The sequence below is a fragment of the Vespa velutina genome, chromosome 17, assembly GCF_912470025.1.
Source record: "Vespa velutina chromosome 17, iVesVel2.1, whole genome shotgun sequence".
NCBI classification, from domain to species: Eukaryota; Metazoa; Arthropoda; class Insecta; order Hymenoptera; family Vespidae; genus Vespa; species Vespa velutina.
In genome coordinates this window covers 4434642-4457361 of record NC_062204.1, presented here as the reverse complement: position 1 = coordinate 4457361, position 22720 = coordinate 4434642, and the positions used below count along the sequence as shown (strand labels likewise).

The following is a 22720-nucleotide window of genomic DNA, read 5'->3' as shown; positions in this document are numbered from 1 at the left end:
ATATATATATATATGTTGTTGTTGTGATGTGCGAGAAATAAATGTACGACGAAGAAAACAAAATAAGAAGAGAAAAGAAAAATAAGAAATAAATGTCTCGTTAGTTTTCTTGCCCAACACCAGGCTAACGAGAGAAAAAAAACAAGTATATGATTTTATCCTCTCTCCCCTCTTTTCATGCAATAGAAGAAGAAGAGGTGCCGATCGTACTCGGCTCGAGTCAGTGTAGAGTGGCACGAGTGTATTATACCGGTAAAAGGTACGTAAGCTGAGCCTGACTCATTTTTCGATTGTTTTATGATATCGTTTTAGTTAGCTCTCGAAATGGGTGTTCACGACAACGCGGACTCCAAGTACAATGTTATGGGTACGTCGAGTTTTTCCAAATTAGCACCGAAACGACCGAACACTGTCGTTTTTGGGGAGAGTCCCGCCAAAGTACAGAAACACGAGGAGAGTAGTGGTTCAAGTTTTTCGAATGTCGAGAATACTACAGAACCAGGAAGCACCAGTGTGCATCAACAAAGAAAATCTCTGCCAGTTTATCGGCTTCGTAAACGGTGAGATTCAAACACGAGACATATAATTTTTTCTTAACCTTTCTATTTTCTCTCCCCCTCTCAGATAGAGAGGGAATTTCATTGTATCTTTTCTTCAAAGAAAATTGAACAGCGCCTCCGTGCGGTGAATCGATTGACGATGGCCATTGTAAATTCATATGCTTACCGATAGATAGCGTTATTCCGAGGGCGCGTCTATTCAAAGATGTTGGTAACAGGTGGTTTTCAAAATCGTCCTCGTCGTCGTCGTCGTCGTCGTCGTCGTCGTCGTCATCGTCGATCGTTCGACAATAGGATAAATAAAATTTATAGAAATGTGATATTTATAGACTTTTGGAGGAGATACGAAGATACAGTACGTTGATCATTATCGGAGAGACCGGTAGCGGCAAAACGACGCAAATTCCACAACTGTTGCTCTCCTCCGGAATAGCTGGTGTTAGCGGTCGCGTGGGTGTAACGCAACCACGAAGGGTCGCCGCAGTGAGCATAGCTCGTAGAGTAGCACAGGAGCAGGGGGTAGAAACTGGTAAGCTGGTGGGTTACTGCGTACGATTCGAGGATGTGACGTCACCTCAAACCAGGATCAAGTACCTGACCGACGGTATGATGGTACGGGAAGCAATGACCGACGAGATACTCTCGGATTACTCGGTGGTGATATTGGACGAGGCTCACGAGAGATCCGTTCAGACGGACGTCCTTCTTGGCGTTACCAAACGAGCGCAGAATTTGAGGAAACTGAAGAATTTGCCGCCACTGAAATTGCTGGTCATGTCGGCGACGATAGACGCCGATAAGTTCGCCAAGTATTTCCACGCGCCTGTCCTATATCTCGAGGGTCGACAGCATCCAGTGAAGATCTATCATGCTGTGAAGAGTCAAGAGGATTATGTTTTTTCTAGCATGGTCACGGCTTTTCAAATCCACCGGGAGACACCGGCCAAGTAAGAGTTTCGCCATTTCTTTCGATAACGAGTTGTACACGTTGCGGTTACACATATACGTGTGTGTGTGTGTGTGTGTGCGCGCGTGTCTGTGATATATATATATATATACATATACACACACACACACACACACACACACAGTTATATATAACTGGCGGTTAGGGCGAAGGATTACAAAAATGGGGCTGTTGTCATTTCCAGCGAAGACATTCTCGTGTTCTTGACCGGACAGGAAGAGATAGAAACTGCCGTAGTTAATGCGAAACAGGTTGCCAAACAGTTGGACGGCAAGGGATATCCACCGTTGAAGGTATTTCCACTCTACTCGGCTCTACCGACTCATCAGCAGTTGGAAGCCTTCAAGCCGGCCCCCACGGGAATGCGAAAGCTTATTTTCTCGACGAACGTTGCCGAGACGTCCGTTACGATAGGTGGTGAGTCCTCCGATATTATTAGATAGCATTAGATCTTGTCGGATATAGATGGACAGATAGATGGATAGGTGGGTGGATAGGTGGGTGGATGGGTAGGTGGATGGGTAGGTGGATAGGTGGGTGGATGGGTAGGTGGATAGGTAGATGGATAAGGTAGATGAACGGATAGATAGACGATGAGTGTGGCATAAACGGCTTCGTCGACCTACCTACCTAGGTATTCGACACGTGATCGATACCGGCGTGGTCAAAGCAAGAACGCATCATCCAACGACAGGACTGGACGTCCTGAAGGTGGAACAGATCTCAAAGGCGCAAGCTTGGCAAAGGACAGGAAGAGCCGCTCGCGAGGCACCGGGAAAATGTTACAGGACTTACACAAAGGACGAATTCGAGAGGATGAAGGAGATGCCAGTGCCGGAGATACAAAGGTGTTCCCTAGCTGGAGTCGCTCTTCAGCTTCTCGCCATTGGCGTCGATATTACTAGCTTCGATTTTATGGAGAGACCACCGAAGGAGGCGGTCGACGTAGCGGTGACATGTTTGGAAAAGCTCGCTGCCGTGAAAGGTATCGATTCGAGTTATAAAATCGATAGGGCCCTTCCATCCTCTCCTATCCAACACGTTCTCTTCTTCGACCAACTATCCTCCTTTCACAGGTTCTCCGCCGCAATTGACTACTTTAGGAAGAACGATGTCTTTGTTCCCTTTGGATCCTCGATTTACCAAAGTGATTCTAGCCTCCGTAGAACATCGATGTCTCGAGGAAGCTCTGACGGTGGTTGCCCTCCTGTCCGGAGAATCGATATTTACCGATCCACCGGCCAAGAGACAGCAGGCTTATGCCGCCAAGTCACGGTAATTTTCGATTAAACTTTTTCCTTATAAATAAATAGCCACGTTCGAGTCAACGATCGTAACATTACAGATTCGCCTCTCCCGAGGGGGACCACGTAACCTTATTAAATGTTTTTCGTGGTTATACGAGCACCGGCAGTCAGAAAAAGGTTTGGTGCCACGAGAATTTTCTACACCATCGGAATTTGGAATATGCCACGGAGGTACGAAAGCAGCTCGCTACTTTGGCGGAACGTGCGAATTTGGATAAGGCCAGCTGCGGAACAAATACGGAACAGCTTAGGAAGGCTCTTCTCGAAGGGCTATACGAGAACTTAGCGGAATTACAAAGGGATAATAACACCTACGTCACGGTAGATATCGTTGAAACTTTTCTTCCATCCTTTCCATACATTGATAGATAAATAAGGAATCGTTTGATCCTGAGGATATAAAACGACGTATAGATCGTCAACGATCGAAAGGATATCGATAGGACTAATCGAATGTTCTAATTCATCCGCATAGGTAAGCTCGAAACAGCCGGTGGCTATACATCCATCCTCGACGTTACACGGTACGAAACCATCTCTGATATTGTTCACGGAAATCGTTGCCACAGGCAAGTGTTATCTCCGTGATTTGTCCGTCATCGAGAATTCCTGGCTGTCGGAGAAAGGAGTCGTTGCGATTAAACACGAATGATCGATTTATATTTTAATCCGATGACTTTTATCGATACAGTCAACAATGAAAAGACACGTTCCACGTATCGAATAAAAGTTTTATCCAAGTTATTTACCATTTTACATATTTTTTTTTTATGCTCGCTAATCTGATCAATAAGGTCCTATATTTGATAAATATTTACTCGTGATTTTTCAAAGAGCTAACATACACGATCTATCCGTGGACTCGCCCCATCGGAATTGCAAATCGTCCCCTTTCAAGTTAAAAAGGTTAACGTTCAAACGCGTTTTAAAAAGGCTTACTGAAAGAAAAATCTTTACAAAGACGGTGTACCATTTTGACGTTTGTCTAATCTAATTTTACGGATTATCGGAAATAAGGAGAGGGGGAAAGAGGGAGGGAGATTCGCTTAACTAATAAAACGTTTAATTCAACGGAGAGCCAAACGATTTGTTTGACACGAACGACCGATTGAAGCTTTGGAATTGTCCTTCTCCCCCCCCCCCTCCTCCTCCTCCTCCTCCTCCTCCGTCGACGTCGTCATTGTTTGTGGACGAGTTTACAGGCTTCTCTACAACAGGTGGCCTGGAAATAGAATCGTTTTCAATTTTCTATAACTAACATTGATCGTCGTGCGAGCATCGAAAACGAGGATCGAAAATATCCGAAAGCAATTTCGAAAAATCAAAAGTTTTCGTAATTGCTACGATATCGGACGGCAAATGGTCAACGATCGATAGTTTTCGAGTGGGTCCATCCATTCAAAAAATATTGAATTTCGATAGAAAGAGTAGGAAAGTGTTCATCGATCGTTGACCGGCTTATTTCACACGTTAAACCACATTGGCTAGTGACAGACGTTGCTCTTCTTTTCCTTTTTATTTGGTCAGCCTCGACTACTTAATCGAATTCATTAAGGGCCACTGTAAAAAGTCGTTTTTATGGTCAAGCGTCCATAAAATGGAACGCGTTTCGCGTTAATCTCGGCTCTTACTCGTGACCGGCCGATGCGGAGAAATCCGAGCTGAAAATTTTCTTCCTCGGCGGATACAATGACCTCGGCTGTTCATCTATTTTTATCGCTCTTTTTTCTTCATTTCTGTTCTTTTCTTTTTTCTTCTTTCTCCTTTTTTATTCTTTTAGAAGGACGTCGATGAAAAAACCGTTTCTTCGGTAGTCATTGTCCTTTTGACAAGGAAGAGCCTAAAGGTACGTACATACATACTCGTATATAGTAAATTCCTCTTTTATTATAGGACTGATAGAAAAAGATAAAGGAAAGGCTGAAGAGAACTAAGACATATTTTGCGTGCCCTTCCAACATTCTCCTCCTTCCCCCCTCCCCCACTCTCTTTCTCTCTCTCTCTCTCTCTCTCTCTCTCTCTCTCTCTCTGGCCTTCGTCGAATCGTCGAAGCTGAAAATCTAATATCGGATCTAATCGTCGTGGAGTTAGTCGTAAAGAGGGCTCGCGCAGGCATTCTCGCGTCCTTTATATCGAATTATCGAGCGCCTTAGTTTCTGCGCTAAGGAAGATGGCTGTTTCTAGGACTCTTTCTCGACCCGAGGAAAATCGCATTCCTGTCTGTCGCATCCGTGACATTAACCATATCAGCATGATTCTCATCTAGTCTTAAGGATATTCGTCGTCTTTTGTCCGTAGCTAAATGTGACTTTAAGAGATAGATAGATATGGGCAAAAGACGTACTACGAGCGCACTATTATAAGACTATCCCTATCATTTTATAAGTTCGCGTAGATTATTTACAATTTTATGATTCCATCGAATCGATCAACGAAGAGTATGATCAGGTACGTAAGCATTTTAAATGTCCAGTTAAAAGTAGCAAGAAAAGATTTTGTTAACGCATTGAAATATGCCACCAGAAGTTTAGCTCGGTAGTAGTTGCGTTGATATAATCCAGATATAGACTTCGACGGACCGTAAGTAATACTAAATAAAATTAATGGATCAGAAAATTTGAGAATCGTCTTGGAACGGAAGCAAAACACATGTTTCGTGTCGTTACGCGTCAAGCGTTTTATACGAAAATCAATAAATGGCTGTAAAAAGCTTTATTTCGATGCATAAATTATTTAAAAAAAAAAAAAATATAATGTTTCACAGGCACGATTTAATTTTATTATTTTTATCAAAGAAAATGGCTATACATCCTTTAAAAAGTTATCTTGTTCCTGAAAATCGGTCAAGAATTACGCGTGTACTCGTTGTTGGCGTAAACTATTATACAAATCGGTGGAAGGGGCGATGAACGATCTTAAGCTTCCTCGTCTTCCTCGTTTCGCATGTTACAGTGTTCTTTTCTTCTAATCGCGCGTTCCTCGTAGGCAACCGGATTATATCGTTTCTCACGGAATTCACTTTTCCAGTCTCGTTATTTCCTTCTTCCTAATCTTCTTTCTCGTCCATTTAGTCTCGCTCCTTGGACTTTTTTTTCTTCGATCTTCTGCTTTAGCCTCTTCATGGGACGAAACGGAATTAAATTCCGCGGTTCCCTTTCATTAATTAATGGATATCGAGCGTAGGCCAAACTCCTCCTTTTTCTCGTGCTGCGTTGAGCGATGCTGGACGACGATGACGACGACGACGACGACGACGACGACGACGACGACGACGACGACGACGACGAGAACAAAGGATTTCTTCTCTCTCTTTTTCTTAAGTCAAAAAGGATTCGATTAAACGTTTATCGCGTCCGAGCGCCGACCAATCGAATCCGCGAAGGATCGCTAACGAGCCGCACAAAAGCTCTGAGATTTTTCATTTACGTTAAAGGACCGTGCGCGCGCGTGGAAAGCTCGTTCGAAAAACTTTTCCTTTCTCTCGTTAAAGGAAGATATACTTTCGACCCTTTTTCCATTAAAGAAAAGCGATGCTCGAGAATGGAGAAAACGCACGTTCACCTTTCTCGGTTTAGCGGTTTTCCACGTCGAAAGAAGAAAAAAGAAAAAAGGTAGAAGAAAAGAAAATTTCAAGAATCTTATTAGGACAACGCCGACGCAAGCAATCAATGGAAAGCCGAGAAGACGAGACTGACAATGAGCGAGCGAGTCCCGTCTTAACGCGCGATAGAATTTCATTAATGTTAACGCGGAGAGATAGAAGAAGAGGAAGAAGAAGGCATTATACGTGCCCCGAGATAGAGGAAAACTCGTAAGAAGATTTGTCCGAGACGATATCAAAGTCCTTCGGATACGAGAGACTGCGCCGAGAAAGAGACGTCGTCCTTGAAAATCAAATGGGATGGGAAGAGAGTCGCGAGAAAAGTAGCTGACGTCTTCTCTAATAGATTTCGTTGATTAATCCAATCGTCGCGATCTGTTATACCTGTTCTGCGAGGAAACGAGAGAAGGTACCTAGAAGCGTTGAAAAGGAATCTACCTAAATATATCAAGAGAAATGCATATAAGTAGTGGAATATCTTTTAAATGATTCAAGATAGGAGAGAGTAGCTATTAAAAAACCGACTGGATCTTTCTCTTGACTGGCGCCATACCTCCCTTGTTACTTCTAATTAAGAATGAAATATCGAAGAGTTTGGACGCGGATGTTTATATTTCAAAGATACGTGCGCGATGTGTGTCGCTTCTTCGATAGGTCGTATGAATAGACGCGCGGTAGCCATAGGTAGGTATACCAAGATTGAAAGGACAGGAAAATAGGAAATAGATAGGGAAGCAGACTGCCTTTCTCGCGAAAGATGCGAAAGAACGTACGAAGAAGAGCTTTCATGCTATTCTTCCCCTATCTGGGTTCTTATTTCGAACGCCGCCGCGGTCGTCTCGACTTTCTTTTCTCTCTGCTTAAGAGATTCTTAATAATGAATATCTCTTTGAATGGAGCCGGGCTGCGATGTTTTTAGAAAAGAGCGCGCCGTATCCGAGTGATCCCTCCTCCCTCTTTGCTCCTACTTTCTTCTTCTACTTCTTCTTCGTCGAGAGAAACGTGTGCGAGAGCGGTTCCAACCATAATGTCAACAAACCGCGATGGGGAAAAGCTTTCGCGCGAATACCAACCACATACATAATTGACCACTTTTATTTCCCTCTCTTTCTTTTCCGTGCGAATCTTCTCTCTTCCCCTCTCTGTCTCTCCTCTCTCTGCGAACCCTGCGCCGTAGAAAAGCAACGGAAGAGAAGCATCGGCAGGACTCTTTGAGATCCAGCCATATTCTTCTCTCTATAATCGAGCACTCGTTTTTCATTTTCTTAGACCCTTCTCGGACCCTTTCACGTATGAAAGCTGCTCTATTGTAACTACCGATGTTTGCGCAAACCCCAAAGACTACGAGCTCGTTTCACTTAACCATTTTCTAGCTGGTGCTGGAACGGTCTTCTTCAGTGCTCGTCTTCTTCTCGACCAAGAACGAAGAGATATTTCGCACTCCTCGAAAACTCTCTAGAAGAAGTTTGATTCGATTTCGAATTCGCTAGCTGCTTTGTTTCAATATTCGATATATCGATCCGAGTCCGAGTTTCGCGGGGTCAACGACGATGACGGGGAATGCTACCGAGGATGAGGAAGAGGAAGAGGAAGAGGAAGAGGAACGGGAAGAGGAACGGGAAGAGGAAGAGGAAGAGGAAGTCTAAGCGGAAAGGCAGCGGTTATAGCAACAGGTGGTTTCAAAAATTCATTCCTTGCGTTCCGACTATATCGACTACTAGCGTAGACCCATCGACGCCTCTTTCCCTGTTTATCCCTCCTTACATTCCTCATCTCACCCTCTAGCTCTCGTTCTCTCGAAGGTTCGATCCGTTCTCTTTGAGCCTCTTAATTGTGCATCTCGAAGGCGAACCAATCCCATCGAGGTAGCGTCCCTTCCTCGAGTGAATTCGAGTATATCGGTCTAAACGATCGCCAACCCTCTCCGTATTCTACGGAGAGATACAATGGTAAATTGTCCCCGTGATGCGTTCTCCCCCTAACAACAACGGGGGATACGAGGATATGGATTATTCGTTGTGTAAATCGGATCACAGCCACACGAATACATCGTAGATCCTAGTTAAATTAGTGAGGAGACGTACTGCTACCTAAACTCGATATAATTTGTTCGTATTGGATTAAAAATGTATTAGAAAGTCGAATTTTCATCGGGTACACAACACTTTTATTAAAATTAATATTCGAACGTTCGATCTCGGCTACGATATCATTACTACTTCTTAATATTATTTTGTAACTTTTTATAAAAATACACGCGTGAAATATAATTATAAAGATAGTTGATCGTTTTAAAAATACGATCCCTCGATAATGTATTACCCACCCTCTCTATGCGTCTATCCACTCGATCGTCTTCTTCAAGATATAGTCTCTGGTACATCTGAGAACCTCGCTTGAGTCTACGATATCTATTATCAGTTGACCCATGCGAGCTAATACTGTTAAAGTCCTTAAAATTTCGATAAAAATTGGATGCTCGGCCGTCGTCGATAGGATACTCGTAAACGATCGACCGCTTCGAGCTTTCAAATTCTTTCTCAAAGATCGCCGATCTCGATTTTGGTCGACGGTAACGTTCAAAGTGTCCAGGTTGCGTTCATATTTCTCTACGGATAACGACAAAGCCGTCTCCGTCGCCGTTGTTTCTTCGCGATCGCTTTTATCGAAATACGAGGATCGACGAGCCATTCCTTTATCTAGAACGGAAACTTTTCGAGAAGACAAAAATCCCAAATGCCCTGCTACGTCCGTATCCGTCGAGGACGATGTTTCACTCGAGGAAGATTCACGATCCATAGTTAACTTTTTATTTAACAAGGAGAAAACTTTCGGCTTTACGGAATATCCTTGATAAGCGACTTTGACGGATGCAGCAGCAGCAGCAGCAGCAGCAGCAGCAGCAGCAGCAGCAGCAGCAGCAGGAACAGCTTCGTGGTCGCTCCAACGACGTGAACGTTTATCGCTCGATCTCGAAGTAAATTGAGAAGTATAATTCGGGAGAGTCGACCAATGGTTTAAACCATTTTCCAAATTACCTTCCTGATCGATAGTCGCTCGCTGGGAAAGAGGATATCTCTCTTCTATATTCGCTCGAGGAATTTCCTCGAAATCCTTTTTCGAGTTCCCTTCTTCTATGTAATTCTGACGAAACGATGATTTAGCGTCAACGCCGTACCGGGAAGGATTTCCATAAGAAAAATCCTCTTCGCAGTACCTCGAATCGTTCTTGCATTTTCTTCGAATCGACATTTCTTTCAAGTTCGTTAACTCGTTCTCGATGATACGCGAGATGAAATCGGTCTCAATGTCGTTCGATCCGAGAAAATAATCGGCCCAGCAATAACCCAACTTTATTTCCTCGCGATAAGTCTCGTAGATCCAGCGCCAGTATTTCAAGGTCTTGTGCAACGAAGCGATAGGATCGCCGTTGCTCTCTTCCATCTCGGCTCGCCCTTGGTGCGCCACGATCAAGAGGAGTATAAGGAGGAGACGTAGCAAGACGGACGACGACGGTAATCCGCGTACAAAGCTCTTCATCCTCGCGTTTCGTATTTTCAGGCACGGTGCATAAGCAAATTTTCGCTTTGTCCCCTTCTCTTGTCTTGCGTCATCCCCTTTTTTAATCCATCAAACTCTCGTCTACGAGTCATACAATAGAAAACAAACAAACCGATTACACTAATTTCTTCGAAAGTACAAGTTTATATTTTAACGATAAATTTCGTTCAAATACTTTCACTTTTGATAATTCTCGTTCGATCGATCGCATCGATAACGATTAACAACCGTGAGAACGGCGGTACACCGCGGTTCGTGTCGACATGGAGAGGGTGTGCGGGAGGGAGGGAGGGAGAGAGAGAGAGAGAGGAATATAAAGACGTTGAATGGATGGAATTGGATTTGCAGGACCGCAAAGCGACGCGCTCGAAATGGATTTTCTCGTGGTAGAACCGCACGACAGACTGACTAGGCCTTTGCGAGGGATCCTCGATATATTTCTTCGGTATATACCTAGGTACGTTGGCGTCGATTAGTCATCGTGGCAAAAGTTTACAAAGTGCCTAATCCTGTCCGGTAGGATTCTTACTCGACGGACTGCTCCCCGCTTTTCAAAACTTTAAATGAGGATAGACGTGGCAGGTAAGTCACACAGTTCCGAGGGGAAAAATTGCTATTTGGGACAAAAGGGTCGCATTCCTAAAATTTGTGCTCTACCCCCTCTCCTTACCATTACCTCGTGCGTCCCTACGTCCTGTTAGCGTATCGCAATATATATCGAAATATAATATATAGTATATAGTATATATAATATATATAATGTTCCTAAATATAATTAAAGCATGCATCATTAGGAACAAGTTTTAGCAAGTTTCGAATTAAGAAACATCTTATGCGAGAATTACTTATTTACATCTCGACGTTCGGCTTCATTAGCGCGGATTAATCGGTTGTAATTTGCGAGAAAGCCATGCATTATGTGCGCTCGTAGACGTATACAGCGACTGAATCCCATTTCATTTCGATAGCAAAATGGACGAGGTTTCAACATTTCGCGATTTCTAGCTACGTAGACGAAGACAAGGGGAAATAATTAAGTGGAAATAAGAACGAAACCGAGGCTATTTTCGAATAAAAACGAAAAGGATAGGAACGTGCAGACGGTTAGAAGGAAGGCTTAAATTCGAAGCCGGCTGCGATTCGTCGTTCCACGTGCTTCGCTCTCTTCGCAAAGTCTGGCGTTCTTCCCAAGCGAACTTTACGAGGGCCAATCTCCGGTCCGAAAATCTTCCCTTCCCACCCGACTACAACCCACGGTCTATATCTTTGAGGCTGCCATCCGCCCTTTTTCCGCCACCTTTCTCATCGACTTTTCCTTTTTCTTTTCCTTCATCTTTTTTCTTTTTTGTTTTTTTTTTTTTTTTTTTTCCCTTTATCTCTCTTTTCTCGTCGTCCTAGGAATCGAGTCTACGAGAAATAGGAAAAGAAAGAAGGAAATCCAACGCGGTGTAGCTTAACGGTATGCTATTTTCTCCTATGGTATTGGAATTGCTTCGAAGAGAAATATTTTATCGATTTTAAGAACAACACTTTGGAGCTTCATCGACCGATTCGAACGCATAAATAAGCTTGCAAACTCAAACGAATATTTCGATCTACGAAGAACAGCGTGATATCATTTATCTGAAATCATTCATAATCTTTCCCTTGATACTCGTTATCGATATTAGAATCGAAATGTTCGAGGCGAGTGACGATCCAATGATTTATTTTCGGTTCGAGCGGTAAGGTAGCGAATTAAGATCGGAAGTCTTAGTTAAATCGGTGGATTAGCTATATCGGATGGAAATAGTAATAGTACGCGCTGGAACCGCATATGTTCTCATTCATGGAACGTCATCGTCCGACGCGATTAAGCCACGCGTCGTATGTCACGATCGTTTACGTTTCCGCTTGTCGTACCACCTGTCGTTGATATATTTCCGGAAGTAATGCCAGCCGAGTAACGATGTCTACCTTATCGTCTATGTAACGAGCTCGATCCTAGGAACGATCTTATCGAACAGCCAAGTTATCTATGACGCGTTCGAAGCACACGACGAGCGCGCTTTCTTTTTTCTTCTCTCTCTCTCTCTCTCTCTATATATATATATATATATGGATATATATATATATATATCCATATATATATATGTATATCATTTTCTCGACTGTCCGGAGGATTAAAAATTGAAAAGAATCCTTTTTCTCCGAAAGAGAGAAATTTTGCTTTTCACTTGTCTTCCGAGTAACGTAGTACTAGATTGCTTTCTCTTTTCCCCCCACCCCCTCCGAGATCTTTAACAACTCTTCCCAAACATTTTGCGAGGATCTTGGTAAAAAGGAAAGGAAGGGAAGAACGCGCAAGGCCGATAGAAGCTGGTAGCAAGGAGAAAGTTACTATTCGGTAAAGTAACCTCTTGGTAAAATTTACGACGCTCGTATATTATTGCAGCAGAGTCGTCAAGACGATCGTGTCTGCGAGAGGCCATGCTTTCCCTCGGACGTGGCATCGATTTATATTTCTCGACCGCTGTGCGAACGTGTTCCCTCTATTCACCTTCTTTTCCGTCATCCATTTTTGTTCCCTTTTATTTCGTACGTTCGTACGTACGTACCTTCGTACACGGCCATTCATTATCACGTTATCTCCATTGCTCGAAAGGATGTTTAGAAAAAGATAGTCGTATTTCGAGTCCAGCGAATTTTTACGTCTCGCGTTCCTATACTTTTGCTTTTCATCCTCAAAGTATTTACTTCCGATTCGTAGGAAATGAAATAATTTTATGGTCTCCTATATTTCTCTATGATAGAAATAACGACGAAGGTAAAATATACGCGACTTTGATTTTATTTCCCGTTTGTCCTCTCTCTCCCTCTCCTCAACGCGTTGATGATCGCGGCAACAAGGAGATTTTGTAAATTGGACGAGCGCGCATAAGTGGATAGTTTTGTGCGTGAAATACTCTGGCGAATAGAAATATATCTTATATATATATATATATATAGATAAATTATCTAACACGCAGTCGCCATCCAACTGGCTTCACGAGATAGAATCCGGGAGCTCGGTGGTTGCTTGAGTGCACCTATTGTTGTCTGGCCTTATTTAAATTTCATACTTTACGACCTTTGTCCTTTTGTAGCCGGTCTAAAATCTACGCTCAACTTTGAAAGTTCCAATTTCAAACAGGGTCGTACGTCTTTGTTTCCCTTCATTGTTCAAAGTGCGATCAGCGACGCGTTAATAAATCAAAAATTTATTTCTCATCTTTACTCTCTCCCTTACGAATAAAACAGACTCGATATCTCGAAAACGGTAAAAGTTTATCCTAATCGATGGAAAAGCGTTTATTTTGATAGCAGCGGAGATTTCTCGCGGAGGGCAAGAATCACTGAACCGTGGCCGCACCGTGGCCATCATCGAGCTATAAAACTTTTGTCCGCGCTTTGCCCGAGAAGGAGGGGGACGGAGAGAGAGGGGGAGAGAGAGAGAGAGAGAGAGAGAGATAGATGGTGAGAGATAGATGGTGAACGTAGAAGTCTCCCGCGCGCGGTTTACTCTCTTCGCGGGCCGATTTATATTGGCACCCCCGGAACGCTTTTACGTTGCTTTCTCTAGAGTAGACCGACACGGAGAAACCATCGATGCGAACCTTTCACGTCGCTAGGAAAACGATTATTATTTTTCCTTTCCGTTTCTCACCTCTCGCTTTTTGTTCTCTCGATAACGCACTTTTTACTTTCCACGTTTATTCAGTTATTTTTACGTTATCGAAGAATTTTCCTTGAAGCGTCGCCCTTGCTAAAGCATCTACGCGAAAATCTAGTAAATAAAAGCGATGGAACGCCTAACCGAATTGCCGAACGAGAGCGATCGTTCGATAATAAGTAACGAAAATTCCCGAACCGCACGAATCCAAGCTCTCTCGTATCCGTTCTCGTATATGCGCTCGATAACGTTCGATTCGTGCCCGCATAAATCGCGTTATTCGCGCGTCCCAGGCGTTCGTTCGCGGCCTAGTTATTTCGTTCGTTCGTTCGTTCGTTCGTTCGTTCGTTCATTCGTTCGGCCAGTTATCAAATTTCTTTCCTCGTCAGGGAAATTTTTGGCGCAGCCAACCTTTACTACCGCCACTCACCGCGAGACAAGAACGCCGAGCGTGAACCGTTCGAAGAAACAACAGGGTGATTTTTTCGCTGCGCGAGAAAGTAGAAGGAAAGGACGAGCCATAAATCAGCTTTTTCTCGCAGCTACTCCTTGTCGCAGCTTTTGCCGTTAAAACGATTTGCGAGTTCAAAGCTATTGCACATTTAAAACGAGCCATGCCGAGTAAAACCAAAGAGGAACGAGGATTAAATAATGTAAAGGCTCGAAGCCGAGTAGTATAAGAGTTTTAACGTTACGGAACACTTCGCCTTCTTATTAATCTCACCTCGAAGCGTCGACGCACTTTCATGCTCGAACGCCATAAAAGCGTCAGGACGACGGCGGCAACCGTAAATCGAGCGGATTTTCCTTCCTAGTTTCATCGTTCTCTCTCTTTTCCCTTTCAATCCTTGGCGGTACGATGTTTACAAATTAACTACTCTCAAGTTACACGTTAATTAACGGCGCTTCTTTACAGCGTAAATTGGTCGTATCCGATTTCTCGATCGTTTACTTTCGCCACTTATCCTTTTTCTCTCTCTCTCTCTCTCTCTCACACACACACACACACACACACACACACATATACAAATCTCTTGGAACAAGCGAGATCGTATCGCGTGCTCGACGCGGATTAAACGATCCTCTTTTTTCTTTTTTTTTTCCTTGGTCCTTTTCAATTTATAATCACGGTTTGATCGACGAGGATAGAAACGGGGTTGAGGTTCGACCAAGGAAAAAGTCGCCTTGTCGTGCTCCTGGATCGTGAAAAGTCGTGAAAAAGGGAAGTAGGAGTTGAGAATGGTATGCGACGAGAACGAAACTGACCATAATTAATCTCGCGGTAATCTCGCGAGGAGCGGGCGATCGAAGAGGGTGTTTGGAGGAAGAAGAAGAGAAGAAAATAGGAGAGGTTCGAAGAGAAAAAAGGAGGAGGAGGAGGAGGAGGAGGGGGAAGAGGATGGAAGAAAAGAGGGTAGCCGTGTCTCGGCGTTAGCTCTCTGACGAGCAGAAGAGGAGCGAGCGTAAGCTTTCGCTCGTTAAGGGTCGTAAATAACGGAGACGTCGACGATAACGAGGCAATTTCCGTCGAGCCACGTTCTCGCGCACGTTCGCGCTTCGGGCATCGCACCGGACGAAATTGTTATTTCGATTCTTCTCTCTCTCTCTCTTTGGACTCTTTTTATTATCCTCCAGTGTTCGCGATTCCCATCCGGCATTTAAGAGTTCGTCGTAGACGGACATATTGTTTTCTTAAAAATCAAATAAAACTCTTTGGACGAGTCATATAAGTCGATTCCCGTATTACTCCTACCGTCATGTTATAGTTCGTTAGACGTCAGCGATGTCAGGCGTTTCGGTCTATCGACTCTTTGACGAGGCTTTCTCTTTAAAGTCAGTCAAAGGATCAGAAAGAGAGAGAGAGAGAGAGAGAGAGAGAGAGCCGTCGAGAAAATCTGACGAAGAAGTCTTTCGTCGTTAATTCGATCCCTTCGATTCTCGGTTCTATCCAAAGGAAGAACTCTATCCGAAGTTAATCAAATTTTCCGCTTCGTTTCGGTTCCACCGACTGCTGGTCGTTTCAAGCGGTGAGCTGAATTACTTGCCTGTTCCGAACGGTCTGCTTGCCGGAGGCAGTGAAATTTCAACGATGCCGCGAGAAGTCGTTAATTAATTCCTTCTTTGACTCTCTCGATCGATATAAGATAAGAAAAAGTTAGCAGGCTTATTCTAAGGAGAAAGATAGATAGATAGATAGATAGATAGATAGATAGATAGATAGATAGATAGATAGATAGATAGATAGATAGATAGATAGATAGATAGATAGATAGATAGATAGATAGATAGATAGATAGATAGATAGATAGGGAGGGAGGGAGGGAGGTCGGGAAAGAGAGCAAGTATAGACAGACAAATGGTTTGATCGGTCGAATCTCGACGAACGGAAAAGGTTCGAACGTTGAAACGAACGACACGGTGTATGGATGGATCGGAGGAAAGTAGGGTAGCTAAGTGGTAGGTAGTCGTGGTTATTCATCCAGTCTGACTTTCGTCATGGTTCGTGGATCACGTCGGATAGCTCAAAGAGGAACGAAAGGAAAGCCTTCGCTCTCGCTCTTTGCGAGCTGCTCCGAGAAAGGACCTAGAAGGCGAGAGGTGTGCGCTAGCAGCATCAGCATCGGCAGTAGAAGACGAAGTAGAACACGCGAGGAGAAGACGAGACGAGACGAGACGAGAAGAGAGAGGAGTAAGTGTAGGCGTAGGTGGGGGTGGAAGAGGAGAGTCGGAAGCAGCCGGGGGTTGCCGTGGCGTTATCGACCGGACTGGTGGTCGGTACGAAAGCAGGCGTCGGCGCTGTAGATGCCCCGGCTTCCTCGAGTGCCGGACCATCCTCCTCCATCGCCACTTCCACCACCAGCATCACCATCGGCATCAGCATCGGCATCAGCAGCAGCAGCAGCAGCAGCAGCAGCAGCAGCACCAGCAGCAGCAGCAGCAGCAACGGCGGCGGCGGCGGCGGCGGCGGCGGCGGCGGCAACGGCGGCAACGGTGGCGGCGGCACCACCACCACCACCACCACCAGCACCACCACCACCTCCATTGCCACCTTCACGGGGGTCGTATGACGGCTCCTCGCGCGGCAGTAGAGCCCGGGACAGACAGCCAATCGCGCGCACCCTCGCTGCGGCTCGTCTCCCTGCTCGAGGTGGTTGTGTTTTCTATCACACACGTCCATCGCAGCTTTCTCCCGCGAAAGTGAGATGACGCGTTAAAATCGATCATCGATTAAAATGATCGTAACAGTGCCGGTGGTGCTGGCAGGTGTTCTCGATGGTGATGTGTCCGAAAAGACTCGTCTCGAAGAGAAAAAAAAGCTTCTTGACACGCACGAGTGCGATGTGAAACTGGAATAGAACGTGATCGAGCGCGAGGACTTTTTCGTCGTGTCCTCGAAGGGATAGGCATCCCTATTGTATCGCGAGATCCTAAATCATGTCGTAACACGCTCGAGGATCTCATTCAGCGGCTCGATGCTGAAAGAAGGATCGTAGCAATCGGATGGAGAACATCCAATACCGAAAGGTGTTTAAAGTCTTAAGATAAACGATATAAAGATGATGTTATATTCGCTTTTGCGGTACTTGCTACCAATTTCCTTTCCAAGTTACGAGTCTCGCGCGAGAGTTGGCGAATAAAATGGATTCGCCGCGCGCCACGGAGTTTGGTTTCCGCCAAGTTGAAGCGCCGCCACTGCCGTCGGTTTAACTTTGGATTAGATTAAAGTTAAACGAGCCGTGTAAATCTAGGATTACTCGGTGCTCTCTTTATTACTCTTTTTCGTTTCTTACGTTCAATCGTTTCCCTAAACGAAAAGACTTTTGCAAAAGATTTTTCATATTTAATGTTAATAATTATCGAGACATCGAAGTTCGCCCAAAGATCGGGCTAAATTAATCACGTGGAATCTCTTTGAAAAGATGGAACGTTTTAACCCACTTTATCTACATATATCGTTCTACGTATAATATCTACCTATTACGTTCTACGAGAACGTAAAATCGACTTGAAGAAGATTCTTCATTTGTCTATTCGAAAATTTTCTGAATAATAAGACGACGTTGCCGCAGGATCGATAGAGAAACTCGTTAAGAGGTTTAAAGCTAACGCGTACGCTCGAATACGAGACGATCGAATAATCCGAGATAGGATAATTAAGAGATATCGAGGATTGATCGATGGATAGTTAAGAGCGGTTTAAAGAATCTTTGCCTTTTCTCTCTTTTGTTTTATTTTCCTCCAAGATCTTTTCTTCCTTATATTTTTTCGATATTTACTCAAATACTCTGGAACGAACGTCACGCCGCTAGCCCGTAATATAATCCGAGGACAGATCGATCCTCTTTTCCAACTTGCAAAGCCTCTCGGATAGAGACCGAGGAACTTGGAAGGAAGCCTCTGACGGATGATAAGTTTTTTTATGGTCGTTTCGCCCACGCGTTTATCCATTTTTATTAATTTGCTGTACGAACCCGACGGGAGGGAACTTTCCTCGAAAGCTAAAGCGTTGATTTTCTTTTCTCCGACACCTTATTAAATTTGATTATGCGAGAGAGAGAGAGAGAGAGAGAGAGAGAGTGTCGGTCCATAAAGTCGATTTGAAATATTCGAATCATTGAGTTTGAGATTTCTTCCTCGACGATATAACGCCGTAATAATATCGTGTATACTACCGCGTGCGGAAGAGCCGCGCATAAAAACGTACGACCTGTTTATCGAATCTCTTCGGTTAAATTTAAATGCATTCGCCGTGCCGTTGCTTTCCGATATCTCGCAATGATTTTCCAATGGAATGGCAGGTTTGTCGAACTACTCGAGCATAATACTTTCTTTTCGTTTCATTTTGAATAATCTCCTCATTACGTTTGCTATTTCGTGAAAAATTTCGAGGGCTCTTGGTAAATCTATTGGAATGTATGTTATATTTTTTCGTAGGACTCGCGTTTTGATTATAAAAATTGAAAGCCCTTGCATTAAAAACAGACCTCCTTCTCCCTCTCTCTCTTTCTATACACACACACACACACACACACACACACACATTATATATATATATATAGATATGCATATATGCATATAAAGATATACACACAGACGTGTCGTGTCAACGACAGCCGACCTATTTTTTACGTATCTCCTCGCTGTCTCTCGTATCATCGGAGACGAAGTACTCTCTGATTTTTTTGTCTCTTTCTCTCATTAATTCCGCCCGATATTTCGTTCCTGTCATCTCGCTCGACCTTAATTCGAAGTTATCACTCCGGGGACAAGGCATCGGCGTAACGACGAGTCTCCGTCCTTGTTGCAGACGATCCTGATGCGCGGCGGTCTCTTCGATAGAAGAAGATAAAAGGAATTCGTAGCTCTCTCGATGATCCTCCCATTTGGAGGGATTGTTCGTGGAGGGACGGAGGAAAAGAAAATTAAACGGGGAAGTTTCAAGAAGTAGGAGGAAGAGGAAGCGGAGGAGAAGGAGGAGGAGGACGACTTCCGAGCTCCGCGACCGCTCGCGGAGGATCGTCGTCGTCCTAGACGTACGACACAGGTACGCCCTTGAGAATGGAAGTGAGGATTCGCGCGGATAGGATCAGCGTGGTAGCAGAACCGAGCGGCGGATATCGAGAATACGAGGAGAGTGCCCGAGTTGTGGAAGAGAGGAAAAAGCTGGAGGAGACGGAGGAGGAGGGGGAGGAGGAGGAGGAGGTCAGCGAGGTACGAGGAGGAGAAGGAGGAAGAGGGTGGGAAGGGCCCCACAGATGCGGGGCCCGGCGCGGCGGCGAGTCCGCGGCGGCGTGACGCGATGCGGACGTCCTCCTCCTCGTTTCCGAGGAAGAGGAAGACGAGAGAGGAGCCCGAGTCGGGGACTGGAAGAGAGTCGTTGTTTCGCGAATCGTTCCGCGAAACGCTCGAGTCGCGAATCCCAAAGGATCTCCTCGAGTTCGAGGATAAGGAAAATATTCTTCGGCAAAGTTACCGAAGGAAAAACGCAGGTACTAGTCGCGGATTGCCGACGGCCTTGCTATTCGCGGTCGTCGGTACTTTGCTCCTTGCCGGTCAATGTCGAGAAAGTCTCGCGGACGCTTTGGCGGCCAATCAAAAGTACAGTACTCGTACGGTCACGACGAGATACGGGACCCTTCGAGGAGTCGTCGCGAGATCGTCGCCGAACGTCGAGACCTATTACGGCGTGCCTTACGCGACACCGCCGCTCGGAGCTCTACGATACATGCCACCCGTCACTCCGACGCCCTGGCGTGGCACCAAGTTCGCCGACACCCTACCACCGGCTTGCCCTCAGAATCCCCCGGAACCGGACGAGAGCCTACCGAAAACCAGGCGTGCCTATCTTCAGAGGATAGCGCCTCTCTTGGCCAATCGGAGCGAAGACTGTCTCTATCTCAACCTTTATGTTCCCAAACCCTTGCACGGTGAGTCGAGTCGCCCTTCTTTTTCTTCAATCTTCTCTTCTTTTTCTTATAGCTTCTTCAAAGGGAAACGAGTAAAAAAAGACGACGGCCGGCTCTTCCCTTTGTGACGTCACATATCGAAAGACTGCGAAGAGAAAATTTGCATACTCGACGAAACTCTCTTCTTGGCTGCCTTTCCGAGAGAGAGAGAGAGAGAGAGAGAGAGAGAGAGAGAGAGAGAGAGGAACGACGCTTTGCGACGACAGAGACGCGCGCGAGCGACTCTTGGCAATTGCCGAACTCTCGCACGTTGCTGCTTTTCTTCGCATGAAATTTCTCCTTTCATTCTCTCTCTCATATCTTCTCTTTCATATTTCCTCGTTTATTTGCTTGCTTGCTCGCTCGCGCGCACACGTTTCCTCTCACTGCACGTAGCTTTTGAAGCTACGGAGACAGCAGACGAGTGAGTAAGAGAAAGAGAAAGAGACGAGTGCTTACGACAAAAGAACGCATCGATCGGTCGTCGTGCGCTGCGACGCTTCTCCGATTGTGAACCGAGTGAGACGTCGAGACGCGAGATTCTAAACGACCATCACGACGACGACGACGACGACGACGACGACGACGACGACGACGACGACGACGACGACGACGACGACGACGACGACGGCGGTGGCGGCGGCGGCGACGACGTCGACGACGACAGCAGCAGCAACAACAGTAGGAGGAGACGCAACATCGCGCGTTCGCATATCAAGTTTCTTCTCTAATCAAAAGTTTCGCGATATTTTCGAAGCGTTGACTCGTCGCTTACTCGCGTGTATGTACTTTATTGATATCGGTAATTTATAGTAAAAAACGAAAAGGGAGGAATCCCCGATAGCGACAGAAATTGGCCAACGTCCAGTAGAGCGTGCTCGTGGAGGTAAACGGCGAGAAACAGCGCTGCTGGCTCTAGGTCAAGAGAGAATAAAATAATGGCTGGCCGAGAGTACGTTTTTTGTCCGCTTCGGTCAGCTTTCGAAATCGTCGAAAAGCACGTTGACCGTGGTTGAAAATAAGAGGAAAGTAACGGAGACCGTATATATCCCTCGAGATCTTGGAGGAAAATTCGCCTATGGGAAAAAGTTTTCACGCGAACGTCGAAAACAATGAGGATTTTTCACGACAAATTCTTCGAAATCTTGAACGGAATTACGTACACGTTATTTTATCCGAGGGATCCTAAGGGTTAAGTGATCGAGGCGGGCACGATTTTGCATATTGACTTGAATTTGTTCGTATCGTTTGCTCCTAGTTTTCCTTTTTTAAAGTACGTAATTATGAATAGAAGGCGACGAAGAAATTTCAAGGGTCAACGAGGAGCGTCGATGGTGAAGTCCAAGGAGTCCCATTGGATAACAACTTTTTCACGCGAGCAAATTTTTTGCACCCTCGATATTATTACGAATGCAAATAGAAAGACCAAAGAGGAGGACCTCGATGGCAAATGGTGGATCGATTAAAGAGAACGCGATTCGTTTCTTCCGCTTGTCGTCCTCGTCGTCGGTTCTATCTTATATCATCGCATGGACCCCATCATTTTTCCCTGATTTAAAATTGATCACATTTCACCGCTCGCTACTCTTAATCTCCAACTTTACACTTTTAATGACGAACGCGCGGCGTCGTTACGAAGGAGGAAATCGCTCGACCGAATATATAATTGATGTCTTTCATTGTTCGATAGATAGGCGGAAAGCTTTGCATTAAAAGGGTTCATTAATAACAAGACGAATGAAAAAAAGATGCAACAACGAAATAATGCCGACAAATTTGTGTTTCCTTCGAATAATAGGAAGAACGTAAAAAAAAATTGTGGCGATCGAGTCTCACCGAAGAAGGTCTTATTTCAAAACGTAGAGAGAGAATCGTCGAGCGAGCGTAATTTCATCTCTAGTTTGTCTCTTAATCCGCGAACTGTTTTTCCTCGACGAGCGAGCCAAAGGAAGCACTTTTTTCCAGGGTGTTTCTTTCGCTCGATGGTTGCTTGCCCGAGTTTTTAGCGAATCCAACTGGGCGAGCATCAAAACTCGGCGATGACGTTTCCTCTTCGTTTCGGCCATGTGTAACAAGTTTAACCTTTTTCACGGCTCCTTATTCTTCCGATATAATGTATAGCATATCGTGTAACGAAATTTTCCTTTTTTTCTTCTTCGTGTTCTCGCCGAACCCATAAAAATGTTGAGAGAGAGAGAGAGAGAGAGAGAGAGAAAGTCCGAGGAAAAGAACGATATTAAAACAAAGTTTATTCATGCGAAATATTACCAAAAGCACCCTGCTTCTACTTTAGAAAGAGTGAAAAGGAGAGATATGATATTTCTTGGAAAAAGGAATAATTTTTATAAGGTTTTTTTCATATTTCTCTCCTCTCTTCTTCTCCCGCACCAAGATACCCAAGGTAAAAGCGCGTTCAGTGTTTTTATCATTGCGATTATTAAATTTCTTTTCAAAGACTACGCGACGCTCTACGGCTCTTATTACTATTCTCGGATAAGTATATACAATATTGGGATATTACTAGAGAGACCATTCCTAGATAAACTCAAGAGTAATTCGTCGACTATTCAAACGTTTCTTCGATTCT

At 44.7% G+C, this 22720-nt stretch overlaps 3 protein-coding genes across 12 annotated transcripts in view; 2 read left to right on the top strand and 1 right to left on the bottom strand.

Annotated features, from left to right (window-relative positions):
• Positions 1-22: 22 nt before the first annotated feature.
• LOC124955196 overlaps positions 23-22720 on the bottom strand; it is an 88925-nt gene continuing 66227 nt past the window's right edge. For all 3 annotated transcript variants that reach the window (XM_047509291.1, XM_047509290.1, XM_047509292.1), the window contains one exon: positions 23-10077. In XM_047509291.1, the coding sequence (XP_047365247.1) occupies positions 8767-9975 (1209 nt within the window). In that variant the 5' untranslated portion in view covers positions 9976-10077 and the 3' untranslated portion in view covers positions 23-8766. The remainder of the gene's footprint in view (positions 10078-22720) is intronic.
• Positions 103-3578, top strand: LOC124955178 (ATP-dependent RNA helicase DHX33-like). Of its 3 annotated transcripts, none has more exons than XM_047509227.1 (8): positions 103-259; positions 313-560; positions 890-1507; positions 1712-1944; positions 2162-2512; positions 2604-2802; positions 2873-3155; positions 3310-3578. In XM_047509227.1, the coding sequence occupies exons 2-8, from the start codon at positions 325-327 to the stop codon at positions 3484-3486; spliced, it is 2097 nt and encodes a 698-aa protein (XP_047365183.1). In that variant the 5' UTR covers positions 103-259; positions 313-324; the 3' UTR covers positions 3487-3578. The 3 variants fall into 3 exon arrangements, with proteins under 3 accessions (XP_047365183.1, XP_047365185.1, XP_047365184.1); XM_047509228.1 differs by having other exon boundaries at positions 115-259; positions 317-560; XM_047509229.1 differs by lacking the exon at positions 2162-2512.
• The window catches only part of LOC124955166 (neuroligin-1-like), an 88018-nt gene continuing 69016 nt past the window's right edge, over positions 3719-22720 (top strand). For 2 of the 6 annotated variants that reach the window (XM_047509172.1, XM_047509169.1), the window contains exons 1-2: positions 16740-17212; positions 18996-20115. In XM_047509172.1, the coding sequence (XP_047365128.1) occupies positions 19488-20115 (628 nt within the window). In that variant the 5' untranslated portion in view covers positions 16740-17212; positions 18996-19487. Of the gene's footprint in view, positions 8109-16716; positions 17213-18995; positions 20116-22720 lie in introns of those variants that run through there. The other 4 variants (XM_047509170.1, XM_047509173.1, XM_047509174.1 and 1 more) reach the window with 4 other exon arrangements.